This window comes from Trachurus japonicus, chromosome 9 (genome assembly GCF_045865225.1).
Source record: "Trachurus japonicus isolate A0001 chromosome 9, Traja_1.0".
Taxonomy (NCBI): domain Eukaryota; kingdom Metazoa; phylum Chordata; class Actinopteri; order Carangiformes; family Carangidae; genus Trachurus; species Trachurus japonicus.
Genome location: NC_140915.1, coordinates 10,238,228 through 10,258,577, shown reverse-complemented (window position 1 = coordinate 10,258,577; position 20,350 = coordinate 10,238,228). Strand labels below are relative to the sequence as shown.

At 40.9% G+C, this 20,350-nt stretch overlaps 1 protein-coding gene across 2 annotated transcripts in view; it reads left to right on the top strand.

Annotated features, from left to right (window-relative positions):
• Positions 1–20,350, top strand: part of fras1 (Fraser extracellular matrix complex subunit 1) — a 341,854-nt gene that overhangs the window by 199,231 nt on the left and 122,273 nt on the right. For both annotated transcript variants that reach the window (XM_085785897.1, XM_085785896.1), the window contains exons 24-27: positions 883–1,023; positions 1,783–1,923; positions 5,205–5,478; positions 12,126–12,210. In XM_085785897.1, coding sequence (XP_085642023.1) covers positions 883–1,023; positions 1,783–1,923; positions 5,205–5,478; positions 12,126–12,210 — 641 coding nt within the window. The remainder of the gene's footprint in view (positions 1–882; positions 1,024–1,782; positions 1,924–5,204; positions 5,479–12,125; positions 12,211–20,350) is intronic.

The following is a 20,350-nucleotide window of genomic DNA, read 5'->3' as shown; positions in this document are numbered from 1 at the left end:
AGGAATAAAATGTTGTATAAATCAGGCTGTGAATGATATATCAACAATCCTCTCTGTAAAAACCTTCAGAATATAGACAGGGATCAAACTGGAAGGTTTGTTGTATGTAAGTGCTGCTGAAGTGGAGATTTCTGGCTCAGAGTCTGAGCAAAAACTAATTTTGAGAAAACGACCTTTAAAGACTTGTACTGTAAAATTCCATAAATTGTTCATGTAAATCATACTTTTACGATTGGTTGTGGATACGGAGGAAATGATCATTTCTGGAGCCACATAATTGTTCAGGAGAGAGAGAGCTTTACAACGATACCTGACATGACATGGGTCAGACAACAGGCACAGCACAGTGTGTCACAGTAGCTGTTAACTTTTGGTGAATGTAGGAGAAATCTACAGATGAAAGAGACACAATGAAGTAAAAATAAAAACCTTAATGTGGATTTTGTGGACCATTTGTTTTGACTTTTCTGAAAGAATACATGTTAAGGAAGAAAAATAGCCCAAAAACTCAAAATTGATCAGTGCATGAAAAAGAGCACACAGAGTCTTTACACACATACAGAACAGTACAGTACAGTATGAACCCTGGCCTGGGGTTGTGGTCTAGTTCTTAATGTGAGTGACCCTTAAAGTGATTTATAGCTCCGGTTTAATCTTGTATGAGCCGTCGTGTACGAACGCAGTCATTATAAAACAATTGTAATACGTTCAACACATGCAGACCCGTCTTCTAAATGCCGACTCTCCGTCATTTAAATGTAAATAGAACCCACAGAAAACTGGAGTGGCCGCCGCCTCTTATCGCTCCGATGCCACTTTGGCTTTATCCCTGTGTTAAATGCTCTAACTCTGTGTGTGTGTGTGTGTGTGTGTGTCTGCCAGGCTGCGATGATCACTGTGTGGACTGTCAGGGTCCTGGACAGTGCGAGCGCTGCCAGCCCCCGTATGCCTCGCTGCAGGGTCAGTGCGTGCTCGAATGTGGCAGGAACTACTTCCTGGACGCCTCCTCGCAAGTCTGCAAACGTAAGAGTTCACGCATTAATAATAATGATATATCGGTTTAACTTTAAACTGTGAGATTAAAGGGATAGTTCAACATTTTGGCAAATTGGCCCATTGCCATAATCCCTATAGTCATAGCAGTAGGTTTGTTACCTTTCATTGTCGGTGCAAGCTATTTTTAGAACGGCGGAGCGGTGAAGCTGCTCAGAGCTACGCTACAGAGGCTCATGGGATTTCTTGGTTTCTCTCATCAAACTCATCAAATACACAATCCAACAACTCCAAAACGCTCTGGTGGACAAGTTGTGACCTGCACATTCACCACGCTATGAGATAATAACAGAACGTTACCAGACAGAGTTGTTTTAGAGGGAAATGCAGAGACTGCTTGCTGAAAAACTGTCCCTGAAGGCAACGCACATCAGCGGTTTTGCATGAATTTCCCTCTAAAACAACTCTGTGTGGTAACGTTCTGTTATTATCTCATAGCGTGGTGAATGTGCAGGTCACAACTTGTCCACCAGAGCGTTTTGGAGTTGTTGGATTGTGTATTTGTATACTCGTGGCTCTGCTCCGCCGTTCAAAAAATAGCTTGCACCGACAATTAAAGGTAACGAACCTACTGCTATGACTATAGGGATTATGGCAATGGGACAATTTGCCAAAATGTTGAACTATCCCTTTAAAGTTTAGAGTCTTATAATGTCATTTATACAAAAATGAAGGTCTCAGCTTTCAACACATTAACTCCCAGCGCTCTGACTAATTGATCTTCCTCAGCCTGCTCCTCTGACTGCGTGCTGTGCGACGGGGTCGGACTCTGCCGGGCCTGTCGTGACCGAACCTACCTCATAGAGGGGTACTGCGCCCCCGACTGTGGGCACGGGTACTACGCAGACCAGAAGACCAGGATCTGCCACGGTAATCACATCACATCACATTACATCGGCCTGTTTTATGCAATGAATTCTTTTTATTCAAATTTTTATTGTTTTCCACAGTCTTGGTGCATGGTACATAGAAAATGATACAAGAATACATTAATCTACCTGGATACAGATTGCAGGAAACCTAAGTGACAGATAGGAAGGGAGTGTACATATGAAAATAATAATGATAACATGTTACATGATGATAATTTTTATGAAAAGGAAGCATGTTAATGGTCTTAATTGCATGAATTGTCGACCTTTATGTGATCCCAGAACTGTTATAGATATTGTGCCCACACAGATTACAGAGAAACCACAGTTAGAGACATTTATGCAATAAAGTTAAAAAACTTACAGAGGGTCAGGAGAGTTTTCAGCCTTTGATCAATATTTTATCGAGTCAATATTCTGACATTTTTGTCTGTTCTCTCTTTTTTTTTTTTTTTTTTTGATGATGATTTTCAACACTGTCTGGTCTCAAAAAGAAACTTCAGCTGGAATAATAATGGTAGAAATCTTTAAAAAAGTTTCTGCTGGATAAATAATTAGTAACCTTTTGACTTTTTTTTATTTTGAAAGCAGAAGTTCCTGTTCTGTGGCTCAGTGTGAGTAGGAGTGTTTACAGATTAATGTGCTTCAATTGTGTGAATACATATTAGTTTATATGATAAAAACTGCAAGCAGCACAATGAAGAGGGTTTTTATAATTTTTTTTATTCTGTGCAAATGAGCTCAGAGACGAATCGATGGAAATGACCTCAAGGCGTCAGGACAAAAACAAAAAAAACAAACCCACCTGGTTCACGGAGGCGTTAAAGTGTGTTTTTACGAGTGGAGAGTTTTTAAAAAATCTGACACTGATTCACAGTGGAGCCGTCTGGATGAACCGTGTGTCTTAATATTCACTCGTAATGTTTCTCTCCTGAGGTTTTAAAACACTGTGGAGCTGCTGTGTTAGTGATGATAACTCTGTGAGGGTTCATTGCTGCAGGTTCACACTCAACATTCATGACTCAACGGTCTTTCATTTACTGTAATAATAAAAAATGAGCCAGGTTCAAAAGCCAACATCAAAAACAAGCCTGTGCAGGTGCGTTTATAAAAAAAAAAAAAAAAAAAGACTTACAAATATAATTACTGAAGGCCAATAATGGAGTGACAGGAGGAAATGTGTAATTCTGCTTTTCTGGCTCCACTTCACTTATTCCAGCAGGAATTTTCCTTCTTTTTCTTTTTTTATTTCAGCTGTTACAAATTCAGAGAACAGACTGCCAGTGTTAAATGTCTGACATTAGCAGCTTCCTGTCAGTAATATAATAATTGGTTTTCCTGAATAACACAGGAAAGAAAAGCCTCTGTCTGTCTGTCTGTCTGTCTGCAGAGTGGAGGGGAAGGCCTTGTACTTTTTACTTTGTGCCTTCGTGTTCAAACGGCGTCCGTCCACCTGCAGCGGGCGGGCGGTTGGCGGCGGTGGGCGGAGACGCCCCGCGGCCTCTGTGGTCGGGAGATGATTTATGAAACGTGACAAAGCATAATTCAAATAGAGAAATATATTATTATCTGCCGGCCTTTGTGATATAAACGCTTTCTTCTTGTGAAATAATGAACTTTTTTTTTTTCTTTTCCCGGTCTCTTCCAGACTTCCACTAATACACAAGTTAATCAAGGGAAATAGCCTGGAAAGAAATTGCTTCTTTCTTTTTCCTTTTTTTTTTGACAGTCAAGAAAAAAAAAAAAAAAAGTAGAGAAACTGGTGCTTTAAATCATACACTTTATTCTCATTTGTGAGTTTAATTATATAGCCGGAAGTTTCCGATTTGGGAGTGCCCATTGGCATCATTAGGGGGGGAGAGATAATGAGATTACAACGTGGCCTCTCAAAAGAGCTGATCTTTAAAAAGTTCCTCCACAAAGTCACTTCCAATTAAAGTCAACTTCTAAAATGCCACGCCAAGACCGCGATGCCTCGCTGGTATTTCAGCAGCCAACACACACACATGCAGATCAACACACACACACACATACACACACCTCCTCTAGTCCTCGACACACACTTACAGCTGTAATTCTAATTAGATACATTTAAAGCTGTAGAAAAGCATGAAAATGTATTAATTAGTGTTTTCCTACACTGTGTTTGTTTGGAAAGTGGTTTTTTTATTTATATTATTATTATAATAACAGTCTAATTATGAGACCTGTGAGGAGGAGTTGTTGTTTTTTCCAGTAGACTTCTTCACTTAATGCATTTAAATGTTTTATTGTAATCACGTCTGCTGTAATGGAAATAATAGGACATTGAGTCCCAAAATGTTTTATATTTCTTTATTTCTCTATTTATTTTTTAAGTGCATGAAAAACAAGATAGGACAGGAAAGAGTGAAGAACGAATCCATGCACTAATATCTGTAACACTTTACTTGAATATGTGTTCATAAAACTGACATATAACCATGACATGACATCTGTCATAAACATCAATAAATACTTATGACAGCTGTCGTTAAGTGTCATTTGGTAAGTTATGTCACTTTTGATGCAAAGTTAACATTGTTTGAGATGTCCTTGTTATGACAACTTGACATAATTTTAAAATTAGATCTGCTATGACAGGTTATGTTGTCTTTATGTCAAGCTGTCATAACAAGGACATCAAGGACAATGTCAATTTTGCATCAAAAGTGACATAACTCACCGAATGACACTTAACGACAACTGTCATAAGTATTCATTGATGTTTATGACAGGTGTCGAGTCATGGTTATGACAGTATTACAGTGTTCCTACGCAAGTATGGAAAGTATGGAATTTGATTTTATACATTTCCAGGTCTGGAAAAATATTGAAAATGGAAACTATTGTATGGAAATGTATTTATCTTAATTCTTATCTGGGTTTGAAGTTATTTGGGTTAATTATTTGTACGCGCTATTGTACCTAGCTACAATCTCCTGGAAATTATTTGGTCACATAATGGAATACACATTCAGAATAATGAAAACAAATGATTAATTGCATAATTTATTTACATGATGCACATCTATGTACTCAAATGTCACAAATTATTTGAAATCTTTTACCGAGAAATCTGGAAATTAGGGTCTGGAAAAAGTATGAAATTTGGAAATTTCAAATGTGTAGGAACCCTGGTATTATGTCAATCTTATAAACACGTATTCAAGTAAAGTGTTACTGCACACATGAATCTTTTGATAACAGAACCAAAGATGATTAATTTCATTTTTTCTCCTTCCTCCTTCCTCCTCTCAGTGAACACCCACCCGCCCGTCCTCCACGTCAACGGTTCCCTGCAGGTTCCCCTCGGAGGTTTGGCCCCGCTGCCTCCGGCCCTGCTTCAGGTGAAGGACGCCGACAGCCCGTCCGAGCGGCTCGTCCTGCAGCTCGTCCAGTCGCCGAGCAATGGGCGGCTGCTCCTGTTCGGAGGAGGGAAAGACGGGGAAGAGCTGACCGCGGACGGCAGCTTCACCCTGGAGGAGCTGAGAACCGGCCGCGTCCGGTTCAGACACCAGAAGGACAAAGCCAGGTGAGTGAGTGGCCGGGTGTGGTATTTGGTTTGGTTTATTATGACACATCCAGATGTTTAAACATCTGACAGCTCAGAGATACAAGGAGACACACGTTATCTGACAGGCACAGAGAAGAGGAGCAGCAGCAGATAAACGGTCTCATCGTGTTTCTGGTGCAGCAGGTGGCTGTGAGTCTGGGAGAGGCAGGAGGTCACAAATTAAAGCAGAATTAGATGCAAATAGAAATCCAGTTGAAATAAAGGTAAACAGCTCAGAACAGCAGTCGACTCTATCATCTGCTGCTGCTGCAGTAATGAACACCAGAGGATGATTGGTGTTGTGATGCAGGTTGTGGGAGTGTTTGTCTGATTGTGGCTGACACTGTGAGTGAGTTACAAAGCCGTGTCTGTCCTCACTGTCTGAATGAATCAACACGCCCTCATCAGCCAGCCCTCATTCTCAAACCTCCTGATCTCCACTGAAACACAAAGTCGACGCTTTTAACTTTGCAAAGACAAAATGAAACAACGATTTTATTTCTGATTCTGCTACAAGAGGACCTACTGTAGAGTGTGTCTAAAAAGCTGTGATTGAATATTGCACCAAAAGTTTTGTCTGGTTTCAAGAATTAAAAAGTTTTTGTGTAATATTTACTATTATAGCGCCTCGAGCAGCGACTGCAACAATAGAAGGGAGTTGGAAAAGCATTTGCTGTAACTTTATATCATATATTAAACATAAAAAACACATGAGGATGTTCTTCTCTTTCAAATAAGACCAGTCTTACCTCCCTACGATGTATATACGTCCCTTCAGCTTCAGGAAAGTAAGCAAAATAATGTAATCAATATTCCGCATTCAAATCCGCTGATATACTTTGCTTTCAGTTGCAATTCGTTTTTTAACATGTCATTTCAGGCAGAAATTGTTAAAAAAGAGAGCAAAGAAACAAAAAGGAAGCAAATCCTGTGATTTGGAAGCTGTATCCAGGTGGGCGGGGCTTGGTGACTGCTTTGTTGTGACATCACAAAGTCACAGGAAGTCCTAACAGCTGTTTTTTTTTTCTTTAAAGCAGAACTATGCAAGTCGGCCGGAAATAGCTCGCTCCTTCGTTGTTTTCTCTTTTTTTCCCTCTCCGGAGCTCCCCCACAGTTCTGGGAGGCACATGTCACTGTCGAAAAAAAAAAAAAAAAAAACTCGCTGCCGCCACCTCCTCCACCCCCCCTACACTTACTTGTGTTTACTGCTGTTTGCTAAGCCCTGCTAACACCGAGCTAACGCTAACACGGAGCTAATGCTAACACGGAGCTAATGCTAACACGGAGCTAACGCTAACACCGAGCTAACGCTAACACCGAGCTAACGCTAATACAGCCACACACAGGCACAAAGACACAGACAACACACACAGGAATAAAGGTTCCAAAACGCGAAGGTGTGTGTGTGTGTCATGATGTATTACATTATCTTATAAAAGACCCATGGTGTGTGTATCTGTGTTAGCATTAGCTCCCCGTTAGCCACAAGCTGAACTTCATCAGTAAACATTTCATGTTTCCATGGTTTCCTCCGACTTTCCGAACTCAAACCAATCACGATTCGTGACATGCATGACGTCATATGCGTTCTTATCTCGTACTGCCGTAAGGCAGTTTCTCGCGATAGTTCTATCCATTGACGAGATTTGTAACACCGAGACGGACGACTGATCTTGCAAGTGCGGTTTTCAGCCAGTGGGGGGGGTGAGCGCATTGGCCTAGACCCCATTCACTTCATAACAGGTCACTCAACCATCACAGTGACTCTGAGCCACAATAATTACAGCCCAGTTCCTGCATAGTCCTGCTTTAAAGGCTCAGTTTCTGATTACCGGCTGTGTTTCTTTCTCTCTGATGCTTTCACAGTATTAATAGAGAACCGACTGTAGAGCTGCTTTATCATAAAAAAAAAAACATGGACATCTCGGTTTATATAATATCAGACCTTTAACGATATCTGCATTTAAATGTCATTAACTGAGGAAAACATAAGAGAGGAGTTGTGGTGTGAAACTGAATTTCTATTTGCTAATTTTCCACCATAAATGAAACGTATGGAGGTGCTGGAGGTGAAGCCGTGACAGCTGTCTCCTCTGAACAGATCTGACCCTGGTTGATGCAGACTCTGTAAACATCTGTCACTCTCAACGTCGGATAAACACGACACCTCGAGGCTTCTTTAGAGTTTTTAATTGAAAATCTGTTGACAGTTGAGGTCATTTACCGCTTCGCATTTCCTCCACATCTTCCCTTTAATTCATCACCTGTCTAACACGGCTGTATTTTCCCACACTCCTCCAGTTTATACCTCCAACGCTTTAAATGCATCTGGCATTAAAGTTTTGACACCTGCTGCTTCTCTTTTAATATTTACCTTTATTAAAGTTGACATCGAACACTTTGTCTCCGTCCTCTTCACCCACGACTGTCCTGACATTTCAATTTTTTATTATTTTTTTTATTTTTTCCTAGCTCCAGTTATTGTCTGCAGCCGCCGCCTGTTTGATTTAATGCTGCTTCCTGGCTGGAAAAGTTCATTTCCATTAACCTCCACATAGATTGGAGATGCATTACATTTACACATTTTTTAACTTAATGCAGCCCAGATTTGCATATTCTGCATTTTCCCCCGTGTTTGACCCCAGTCTGAGTACCCAGAGGAGGAAAGAGGAGCCAGGTTTTTTTTATTTCTCCTCCCTCACTACAGCTGCTGCTCTCCGCTGTGGCATTTTCCACTGTGACAAAGCTTGTGGACGTTGTTGGCATCCGTTCAGCCAATCACGATGTGTCATGTTCAAAAACGTCAAGTCCGTCCTGACTCAGCTGGTGGCAGCTCGCCCAGCGAATCAGCAGAAACGGAGTCGACTGCCAAGTGTGGAGCCGTTATTAGATTAATGGAGACAGTTCAAATGTAAAGATTAAATCTGCGTATTACAGCCATATTTTTCAAATTACGTGGTGTGTGTGTGTGTGTGTGTGTGTGTGTCAGGTTTGACTCCAATGAGAGTCAAGGAGGTCGTGTTTATTTATTTATTATCAGCAGGATTACACAAAAAGTCCTGAGGAGCTGAGCTGCATGGGGAAGAACGTGTTCACTGCAAAAAGTCAAAATCTTACCAAGAATATTTGTTTTATTTATAGTCAAAATGTCATTTCTAGTCAAAACAAATCTCATTATATCTAAAATGAGACTCATCACATAAAAAGTAGCTTGTTTTTAGACACTTTTTTTTTTTTTACTTATTTCAAGCCTATTTTCACTTGAAATAAGTAGAAAAATCTGATAGTGGAGCAAGTTTTTCATGCATAAAAAAGATTATTCTACTTATTTCAAGTGAAAATTTGTTTGAAACAAGTGAAAATGATCTAAAAACAAGTTAATTTTAGGTGATGAGTCTTGTTTTTAATGGAAAGAGATTAGTTTTGACTAGAAATGAGATATTTTGACAAGAAATAAGACAAATATTCTTGGAAAGATATTGAGCTTTTGCAGTGTTAAAGGTAGAATCTGTAGGATTTTCCTAAAAAAAAACAAAACTTTTATACAAAAGAAATCCTGCTTCATCATCACCTATGGGTTTCTACTCTAGTATGTACGTATGTAATACATTTTCACCTTATGACATAATAACGCCACATTTTGTAATAAAATTCATTCTTTAACGCAATATGTAATACACTTTGTTGCATTATGTAATAAGTTGTTATATATTGTATCAGTTATTACAAAATGCGGGTGTTGCACTTTTTTAGTAGGAAAATGTAATGATTTGGTGCATTATGTAACAACTTATTACAAAATGCAACAAAATGTATTACATGTTGCGTTAAAGAATTTTATTTCAAAATGTGGCGTTATTACATCATGAGGTGAAAATCTATTACATTATTACTGTACATTTCCTTTTCTTCGTTGCTACAGTAAGCGTGTATCCGCCATTTCTCCCAGCTTGACAGTGTCCAGTCTCTATCTCGGTGGTTTTAGCAAATATTTAAAGCAGCTACAAAGAACTTTTAACTGGATATGCAAACGTCTCTCGTTTCTGAGCTGATTCTGTAATTAAAGCGGAAGATTCAGGAAGTTTATATGTATATATCACATAATGAGATTCAGAAAACGTTTTGTGCCGAGACGCACTTCCATACAGTCTTATGTGTTTTTATAAAAGCATCCGTACAAGTGCATCCTTCCTGTGTGCCCTTGTTTTTCAGTGTTTTTAACTTTAAAGACGTCGCAAAGCATTGAACGTGAGTGTCAGCTTCACCTGTTTTTTCTGCGTTCCCACTGGAAACACTTTCCTTTGACTCAAGCGTCTGCGGCGCATCATGAGTCGTCGAACTGATGAAAACGTTTTCTGTGTTTCCACGTGTTTTTCTGAAGTTGCACCAGTGTGTCGAGCTCCTCAGGGCCACCGTATATATACATTCTTCCACGCTTTTAGAGAAAATAAATAAATAAATAACAATTTTCTGTTTGGATCGTGATGTAAAGAAAAGCAGGCATATTTAAGGTGTGTTTACATCTATAGGTTTGTACAGTTTAGTCTGAAATATGTGTGTAGGATTGTTTGTCCTTGGCCGAGGTTTGCTTTCTGCCATTATAGATGTGAAGTGGGATGAACATTTAAAGTTTTCCCTGAGTAGAAACACGACAGACGTCAAGCCACAGACTGTATGTGTGTGTGGGGAAGTATTTATACATACTGATCGAATGCTTTTTTTCCCACTTTTTGTCTCAAGGCTGCATTTGAAAAAAAAAAAATCCATCTCTCATCCATTATGTATACAACAAATATACTTGTCACATTTATAACATGCGCATAAAATGAGATTTAGAAGTACTATGACATTCTTTCCCCAGAAATACATCCCTTATGTGATTTTAATAAGCCGTCCAATACATCTTTAATGCGCTGTAATTATTCCAACCATAACAAATGCTGTAAAACCCATGACAAATTACACTTTAGTTGCCAGAAATTGTCTTTTTTTTCCTTTTTTTTAAAAGAGAGAGTTTTATTATTGTTGAAAAGAAGAGAAGAGAGAGAGAAACAGCTGCAGAGACTCAGACCTGCTCCAGTGAGAGGATATCGATGATAGAGACTATCAGACCCATCGGTCCAGACCGAGGCAGCGGAGCCGTCACATGTCAAAGTACAGTAGCAAAGTCTAGTGTTGTTGTTGTTCGTCGTCTTCTGGTGTTAATGTGAGTCACAGAGCAGCTGGAGGCTCATTATTACACCTCCGTCTGGATCTGAGGAGCTGGATCTCATCAACGGAGACACATGTGGATAAGTGTAAATTAAAATACAAGTCATATCAGTGTAAACGGGCCCTCGGCTGTGAGATAGTACATAACACTACGTACATACACAGGTGGGCAACAAATGGATGTGCAAATTAACTAATTAAGTGTCTCAGTGAGGTGTTAGACTGACACAAGGTCAGTATCACCTCTCCTCCTCCTCCTCCTCCTCCTCCTCCTCCTCTTCTTCCTCCTCCTCCTCCTCCTCCTCTTCTTCCTCCTCCTCCTCCTCCTCCTCCAGCTCTAGAGTTCAGATGGGTGAAGATCTGGTGATTGTGAAGGTCGTAACATGTGATGCGCATCGTTTTCAGAATGAAACCATTTCATTCAGCCTTTGTGTTGCTGTGTGGGAACGCGTGCATTCATCATGTCACTCAGACATCTATACAGGATGTGCTGTGACAGACAAGAAGTGAATGCAGGGTTTAAAGGGGAATGGTTTTTTTTCTCTTCTCCAACCTTTACTTCCCTGTAGATTAGCTTTAGCAGCCTGGCCACCGATTTTCTTAAATTCTCTTTTAGTTTAGTTTAGTGTGTTTATTTCGGTCTTGTAAAAACAAGTGCAATAGGCAAATATAAAAGTATAGATAGAAGAAAAAAAAAAAAAACACAACAAAGCAAAGCAATGCACTTTGACCGAAAAGGTGTAGGCTGAAGCATCAGCTTATTTTGCCTACCCTTGACTAGATGAGGGGGGGCCCCCATACATACCTTCGCCTTGGGCCCCCAAATTGCTAAATCCGGCCCTGAGTCTGAACACTCATTCACCTTTAGTCATCACAAGCAACAGGGAACACAGATGCAGATATTTTATGATGGCAGAACTTGGCACAAACATTCACTTGGTCAGATTTTGGTGTTCAAAGGTCAAGGTTGCTGCTGGAGCTCGTCGTCGTAGCCGTAGTTTCCTCCCAGGCCGGCGTCACTAAAACCCACTTAACCTGCTGCTCAGTCATGTGACGTATTATAGTCCTCGGCTGCAGGCGGCCATGTCCCGGCTCCAGCGCCCGCCCAGGGGGGATTGTGGGTAATAAGGCTTGTCTTTGATGATGATGATGCTGAGGCAGCGTAGTGAGACGAGATATTGGTGGTGATGATGTGTGTGTGTGTGTGTGTGAGCAGGGTTAGGCCGAGACGGCACTGAGGTGATTAGGTGTAATGACTACACGCTACGTCGGCCTCACAGGACTCGTTTTCCCAGAAACCTGCAGGGCAACCTGAAGGTTTATGTTCATTCATTCAAAGTGGAGATGAGGAAAGTAAGAGAGAAACACAACTTTAACTTTCTTTCTTTCTTTCTTTCTTTCTTTCTTTCTTTCAGGACTGGAGAGTTCACCCTGCGAGCCGCTGATCCACAGCTGTTTTCTCAACCAGCGACGATCCAAGTCCAAGCTGTGTCACTTCAGGTACAGAACGAAATGAAAACACACACTCTACAGTTCTCCTTCCTTTATTTTATTATTTATATATCTCACATTAAATCAAAATAGAGATAGCAGGAAGTAGCCATGGGATCTCAATTCGGAAAAAGTCTCCATGTAAGTGGATGGGAGTCAAGATTTTATTTCGTGATCACATCACGTTTCATGAAGAGAAATCAGCAGTTTGTTGTAAAACTATTGTAAAATAAAATTCCGGAAAATCCGTAACCAGAAAGACTACAAGTCACACACCAAATGCCGCCCTTTCCCATGTCAGTTGGTGACGTATTTTTTGTGGGACACCAGATCTGTAGTCCGTAGAGCGTTGTCACACAAAATACATTCTTCTGTTGCCATTTTACGATAAACTGCTGATTTCTGGGCATGAAACGCAATGTTTTAAACAGGTAGAGGTCAGATATTTTTCTCATGACACAATTCAGTCGGATCACAAAATAAAATTTTGACTCCCGTTCACTTACATGGAGATTTTTTCCGAACTGAGATCCCATAGCGACGTTACTTCCGCTTCCGCTCAGGCTCTCTATGCCACACATGGAGTTAACTACATGCTATAGGAGAGATGAGTCAGCCGTGACACATTTCTTTTCATACTGAGTTGTGACTGTCTTGGTTCAAGGTCGATATATGTTGTGTTCTTGTGTGTCATATGTGTGAAAAGCTTCCCTTTTTCTCTGTGCTGCACAACTGTACACATGCACGATGCTATGACAACAAACACTGAGGAGTGAAGACATCGCATTAAAGTTTCAGTATCTGACGCATCCTCACACTTTTTTAGACTGGTGGTGAGGGCACGATGTTTGTCTTTCTTCTCTAGAGTTTCTCATCTTCTATAAACAAATTAAAGAAACTCATTTTTAGGATATCTTTTTTTCTGTGCTCTATAATTTGTTCTGTTTCGTAAGTGGGTCGAAATCACTCTGAATGTTTGCCCATGGCCTCTTTGACTGTCCTACAAAATCTTACACTGGCTGTTTTTTTATTTTTTTTTACACCTCAGAAAGTTCTTGGCTCAGACACACACATACACACATACACATATCGTCCTAGTTGTTGTTGTGTGAGTTTTTGCATCGATAACATCATATACAGAAGCTAAATTTCAGGGTAACAATAGGATACACCATCTACTTATCTTGCATATGCCTGCCATGCTGCTCAACAGGTGGCATGGAAAGTTATTGACCCAGTCCCCACAGACAGAGCTGTAAATGTTTGACGACCTCTGCTTTTTGGCACGAATATGTAAAATAATGAGGAGCGACGAGGGATTAGGTATAGCGCCACTTTTGCTGATGGGTTAGTGTGACAGCTGTGTGACTCTGGGCCTGTGTGACACGGAGATAAACAGACGGACGACGTAGAGCCGAAGAGACTGTATAAAGTGACAGATGGTTGAGAACCGAAAGCGTGTCCCAACAAATCCAAATAATGATGTAATTACCTGAGCGGAAAATGTCACATTTGTCTTTTATTAGAACAAACAGAATCACCCGAATGTGACGCCACAAGCACAGACTTTGAAAACTAAATTCCTACTTAAGAGGCAGCTTTGCATCGTTAAGTGCATTAGTATAAATAACAAACTGAGTAAAAACTTGATCCTTAGTGGCTCCTAAAAAGAAAACCTTAAATTAGTGCAATTTAAACAACTCACTCCAAATCCTCATTCAGTCTTTACTCAGACTGTTGTGTTTGGGTAAATCAGTGCTGTAGACACTTTGGCTCACAGGTGGTGATTGACTGGAGCTTTAGTTTTTAGGACAAAGTGCTCAATCACACCGTCAACATAGCTTGATTAGCTGATATTAGCAGTTAAGCAGCTTGTGGGGAAAAACTTGATTGTTAATTATGCATGACACACAACCTCGGTGTTTGTGTTCACACTAACAGCTGGATGTAAACATGACACACTGATGAAACACTTGCATTTACACTGAAAGCTGGTTGACTGCTCCCCTGCTAGTGCAAGGTTAGCATTAGCTATAGCTGCTACTAGCCTAATTTCTTTTCCTTTTTTTTTTTTTAACTTTGTAAGGGAAGATCATGTGATGTGATGTTTTTAACTGCAATGTTTCTTCTGACTGGCAAGTAAACAGCAGCAAATGCTGTGAAGCCCCATTAGCAGGTCTGCAAAAGCTCTTACTGTGCATTCACACCAAAAGCGTCCAAAGCTTCAAAAACACCAGAAGTCATTCATTGCGATTTTGCCTCTTTGGAAGCTTATGAACGCACGGTAAGAGATATAGATTAAGATTCCCACCCTGTGTTGTGAACATGTGGATTTATAAAAGTTGTCCGTAGAGGAAAGTTAGCTATTTTTATTTTCTTCTGCTAACATTAGCTAGATATTTACACAGAACAGTCATAGGCTATTTAGCATTAGCTACAAAAATTTGTTTTTTTTAGTTCAGAAGAGATACAGCTTGTGAAAAATAAGTCCAATATTTAAAGGGACAACGAGGAGTTTTGGAAAAGCGAAGCGTTTTCACACTACATTTATGAGCCTCCGCGCACACCGTAAAATTCTTTGACCGGCGCAAGACGGACTCATATTTTCATTCATCAATAATTAAAGTCAGAGGTTCAAAGAGGTTCAAATATCGTCGTAGTTCCGAGTCCGACCATAAACGGCGATTCGGCTGCGTTATTCTCATGACTCGCCACGAAGGAAATGCTGGCTCGACCAGCATTTCCGCCACCACTAATAATAATAAAATAACGATAGAGACAGAACGATATAGGCTATTTATCGAAAATGGGCCCATTAACAAGTGTGGGTAGCGGAGATTCATCCACATTAACGTGAGACTTTTTTATAACTGAATAGAAACTCCTCGTTGTCCCTTTAATCTGGTGACTATAGGGCAGAGAATCAACCATAATGTTATCTTCTCCCAATAGACTCGAGACCTGCTGCCGCTGCTGGTCTCCTAAAGGGGCAAAACCCACAGATACAGGAAACTGACTCATTTTGGGGCATCTTCTTAACCATCTCTTACCATCTACTATCAACAAATTACATTTCTTTTAACCATTACAAAAACCCTTCTCTAAGCTAAATTCAATGATACTTAAATTATAAAGATGGTAAACCAGGAAACTCCTACATGTCTTCTCTCTTGAAGTTGAGTGGAGACACTGATCTTGTCTGTTGCTCAGTCATTTCATTTCCCCTCCTCCTCCTCCTCCACATCACTTCACTTTCAGAGACATTAGTGAAAACAAACATCGAGTTAGGTTTGAGTGACTTCATCACTGCGAGGAACAACACAGGTACAAACGTGTCACAAAGAGAAACACCGAGCCCCAGAGTCGCGATTTATTCCACATCAAAGAGCGTCAACAAGCGCTGATGTAACGTTGTCGCTGTTTTTACACCGTCGCTGCGAGGAAAAGATTCACACAAAATTCACCTTTTCTCCTTTTTTTTTTTTTTTGTAATTACACATCTTTTCACACTGTGTTTACACCTTTTTTGAGTGCGTTTTAGCTTTTTGTGCAGCACCACAGGCTGAGAAAAACCACCTCTGATCAATCAACCACTTTATAAACCACTTTATAAACTGCCCTCAAATACAAAAAGCACTGTTGAACAGATCGAGTGTTAAAGGAATAGTTCACCAAAAAATGAAATAGCCTATATTGAGCCATTATTGACTCACCTTCATGCTGATGAATACTCCAGAGTAGTTTTTTATTCCTCAAAGTGCATTCGTAGTCCAACAAAATCCTTATATGAGAGTCAATAGGGCCCAACACAAAAACATTCACAAAACTACACAAAAACCTTGTAATATTCCTCAATACTGCTTGTCCGCTGCAATCCAATTGTCCTGAAGGGATATAGCCTACTCCAGAGTTTACTCGAAACGACAAGGGTTTCTGTGCAGTTTTATGGAGTTTTTGTGTCGGGCACGATGCACGCGTGAATGTGAGAGCGTGCCCAGTTTCGAGTAAACTCTGGACCAAATCCCTTTGCGGATTGCAGCGGACGAGCAGTGTGGAGGAATATTACAAGGTTTTTGTGTAGTTTTATAGACTTTTTGTGTCGGGCGCTATTGAGTCTCATAGTCTCATCTTTTGTTGGATTACGAATTGGCCTCCCGGGTCTCCAGATGCACTTTGAGGAATAAAAAACTACTATTCATCAGCATTAATGACTGAATTTCATTTTTTGGTGAACTATTCCTTTAGGCAGGAAGGTGCGGAGAGAAAAAAAAAAGACCATTTGGGCCAAAGCAGTCCCTCCTTGTATAACAAAAAGCTGAAAATAAAAAATAAATGAGTAAATAGTTCACAGATAGTTCAACAGATCAGATCCCCCCGCCGGCCAGAGGGCGCTTTAAGCTGCATTAGCCTCAGAAATGAAAGATCTGAGGTGCAGATCGGCTCGCCGCTCCTCTTCTGACGGGAGTTGGCTGCTTCGTTTAAAAAGAAAGTCAGAAAACAAGAGTCTGATGATACCTGCTCATGGTGTTTTCTCCTGAAGTTATCTCTCACCTACAAAGAGCATATTAGTGTGGAGCCTGTATGTTCATCTTTAAGCCTCGTAGACGTCGGCTGATGATGTCTTTGCTGCTGTGGACTGACGTCTGCCTCAGGTCTGTTGTTGTTGTCGATGATGAGGTTCAGACAGAGCTGTGTCTACAGGTCTGTATACTCTATATAGTAGAGTATAAAAAATATAATACACTATGCACTGACTTCAGGTTTTTTAAAAGGAGCACAACAGTGACAGCCTGACACAGAAACATGAAAGGACAGTTTGAGATAAAAAAGACATTGTTACAAACTGAGAGGCGTTCAAGGCTCAAGCGTAAAAGAGGGGGTTGGAAAAATCGACTTGGGGGTAAAAAAAATCGCAGCCGCTCTGCCTGCCTGTCAGGTCTCGTCTGCGAATACGTATACACATGAACGCAGCAGGAGAAAGAAAAAAGAATAAAGAACAAAAGACAAAAAAATACACACACACACAGGAAACAGGCTAAAAAGAAAAAAACAACTCTTTTTCCCCCCCCGAGGGCGCCACGGGTGACGACAACTCAACTCTCCACCGATCACGAACCCACCTCACCTCTGCCTCACCTGTGAGGAGAGGAGGAGAGGTGAGCCCTCCCACCTGAGCGTGCAGCCGCTGTTTGTTTTGCAGCTGCCTCAGGGAGGTGAAGGGGGGTTGGGGAAGGGGAAGGGGAAGGTGGGCAGATTTTGCACTGCAAAAACTCAAATATCTTACTGTACCAAGAATATTTGTCTTATTTCTAGTCAAAATGTCATTTCTAGTCAGAACTAATGTCATTATACTTAAAATAAGACTCATCATATTAAAAGTAGCTTGTTTTTAGACACTTTTTACACCTTTCAAGCATATTTTCACTTGAAATAAGTAGAAAAAATCAGATAGTGGAACAAGTTTTTCTTCCTTATAAGAGTTTTCTACTTATTTCAAGTGAAATTTTGTTTGGAACAAGTGAAAATGATCTAAAAACAAGTTAATTTTTAGGTGATCCGTCTTATTTTAAGTGGAAAGAGATTAGTTTTGACAAGAAATAAGACAAATATTCTTGGAAAGATTTTGAGTTTTTGCAGTGTGCCTGTTTCCCACCTCAGTGAGCTAGCATGTCTTAGCACGATTTAAAAGCAGAACACACACACACACACACACACACACACACACTTTCAGCCTTTTTCCAAAACCTTTTGTCTCCCTCCTACGAACTGGAGCGGTGACGACACAGGATTTAGGCGCCGGAGCCCGAGGGCCCGGTTGCCTGCTGTCTCTTGGAGATAATTCCTCTGACGTCTACTTTTTTTTTTTTTGTCACCAATAAACAGCCCTCCCAACACAACACAACAACACAACACAACACAATAACAAAGGGGAGCAAAAAAAAAAAAAAGGGAGGGTGCTCACAAGCTTTTTTGTTTCACCTCCACGTCTCTTCAGCCAGCGATCGCTGTGGCGACGATGACAAACAGACACAGTGTAGGAGTCATTGTTTTCTGCAGCTCCAGCTTGTTTCATGTGTTTCCCCTTTCCCCGCCTCACCCTCTCCTCCCCTCTTTTTCGCCGTGAAGCTGCTGCTGCTGTAATGGTGAAAGAGCTGGAGCTCAGCCAGCAGCAGCAGCAGCAGCCGATGAGGGCGATGAGTTGGAGCCGAGCCGTGTGCCTGGCTGCGTGTGAGGGCGAGCTGCGTTTTCTGAGCTCTCTGCCTGACAACGGGTTTGATTTAGAGGCCACGGCGGCGGAGGAGACGAGTCGGCCCCATACGTCTCTACCTGCGCTGCCAGGTTGCAGTATAGAGGGGCTGCTAAAAAATGTTTTGGCGGCGAGTCATGTTGTTGTAATGATCCGCATCACTGCCAGCTTCCTGTTCTCTAAGCCTTAATGTCAGTTTTTTCTGTGTCAGGTATTCAAACCGCACACATACAGTAGAAAGATGCAAATGTGCTTCAAGTGTCGTCAAGGGAAGTTTTTATGAACTTGTACTAAAGTTAAAGACTCATTTATACAACGTTTAGAATAGAAATGTTTGTTTTCGTGTCCCAAAAAATGGCGGAGGAACATTAAGTACATTTACATAAAACAGCGTTAAAGCCATTATATTTAACTCTTCCATATTAAAATGTGGAGCATCTAAACTTATGTCAAACAGCTGAGCTCTGAAACGTTGGTTAATCAACATCAAACTGCTTCATTCATTGTCTCAGTTGGTTTTTTAATCCCCTGATGTGTTTGTTATGGAGAAGAGGAGATGTCGGCAGCCAGTGATAAAGTCTTTATCATCTGATTAATAAGTTATAAAAAGAAAAAAAAGAAAAGAAATAAAGTTGACTGTCAACAAAACAATGACTTTAAAGATCCCATTTTATACTCTTTTTACTCAATTTCACTCAGCTGTCAGACGTCCAACTAAACTGTATTCAAAATGTGTTGCCCCAAACTGATCCGTGGTCCTGAATGTGCTCTACTGAGAACAAGCTGTTTCTGTGCCTGCACCTTTAAGTAACATGGTTACTGTACACGGCAAAGATTATTACCACTTTATGACTTAAAATTGGTCTGTATTTCATCAATTTAGCTCAGGAGTTTCTTGCTGTGCACTGCAGCCATAGAAATAGACGTGGTACTGTAGGCGTTTTATGGCGCTGAGGGGCCGGCCTCACTCCCGTTGTGACATCACCACAGGAGCTGAGTCTGAACAGCCTGTATGAGCAGCGTTTTACCAGTCGGTGGGCTGCAGAGTCGATGCAGGACCCGTTTGCTTTCCTCATTCTAGGAGTTGGTAGGCTCAGGGAGGATCAGTTTATGTATGTAGAGACCAGAAAAAACCTGTTTTTCATAATATGGGACCTTTAAATAAAACCATGATTCAACCATGATTCAACACTGTTTCATAATGTCAACCAATAGCGTCTTTTTGCTGTAGTTTATGTTGAGGGATCACTGGCAGCTGAAGAAATACGGCACATTATCAGACCAGCACAGAAATCATGGCTATTTTTATTTCTAAGCAACAAAATTGAAACAAAATTGGTGATGATTCTGGGTGAAGTATCCCTTTAACTGGTTGCAATCGGAGTGCAAAGAGGATTTCAAGCAGTACAGTACAAAAGATCTCCCCTAAGTTACATACGATGCGTTTAAGGATATTTTTCTTCCACCACTAGGGGGCAGACTGACTCACAGAGACGAACCGCTGTTAGCGAACAAAACAAAATGACCTTCTGCAAAGTGATTCTGTGTAACTTTAAACTTTCACTGTGTCGTTTGATTCAGTTTTAGTTTCATGTGAATCAGTTCAAAGTTTTATTTCCAGTGCAGCTTCATCTGTTGAATCCAGACGGACACTAATTATTCCCTCATCAGCCTGAAACGTCCTCCTGACAAGTGTCCACATGCTGATCTTCAGTCGCTTCATTAGGAAACGAAGCCTCTCAAAGTCAGACAGAGGAGCTGCCGCCACACCACGGCACCACGCCACACGCCGTGAATTCTGGGTAAAGTCGTGCCCTCTATGGTCGCAACAGGACGCCTCGCTCCCGTTCCTAAAAACTGACTCTGTTGTAGCCAGATGAAGGTTTTCCTCCGGCGGCGGCG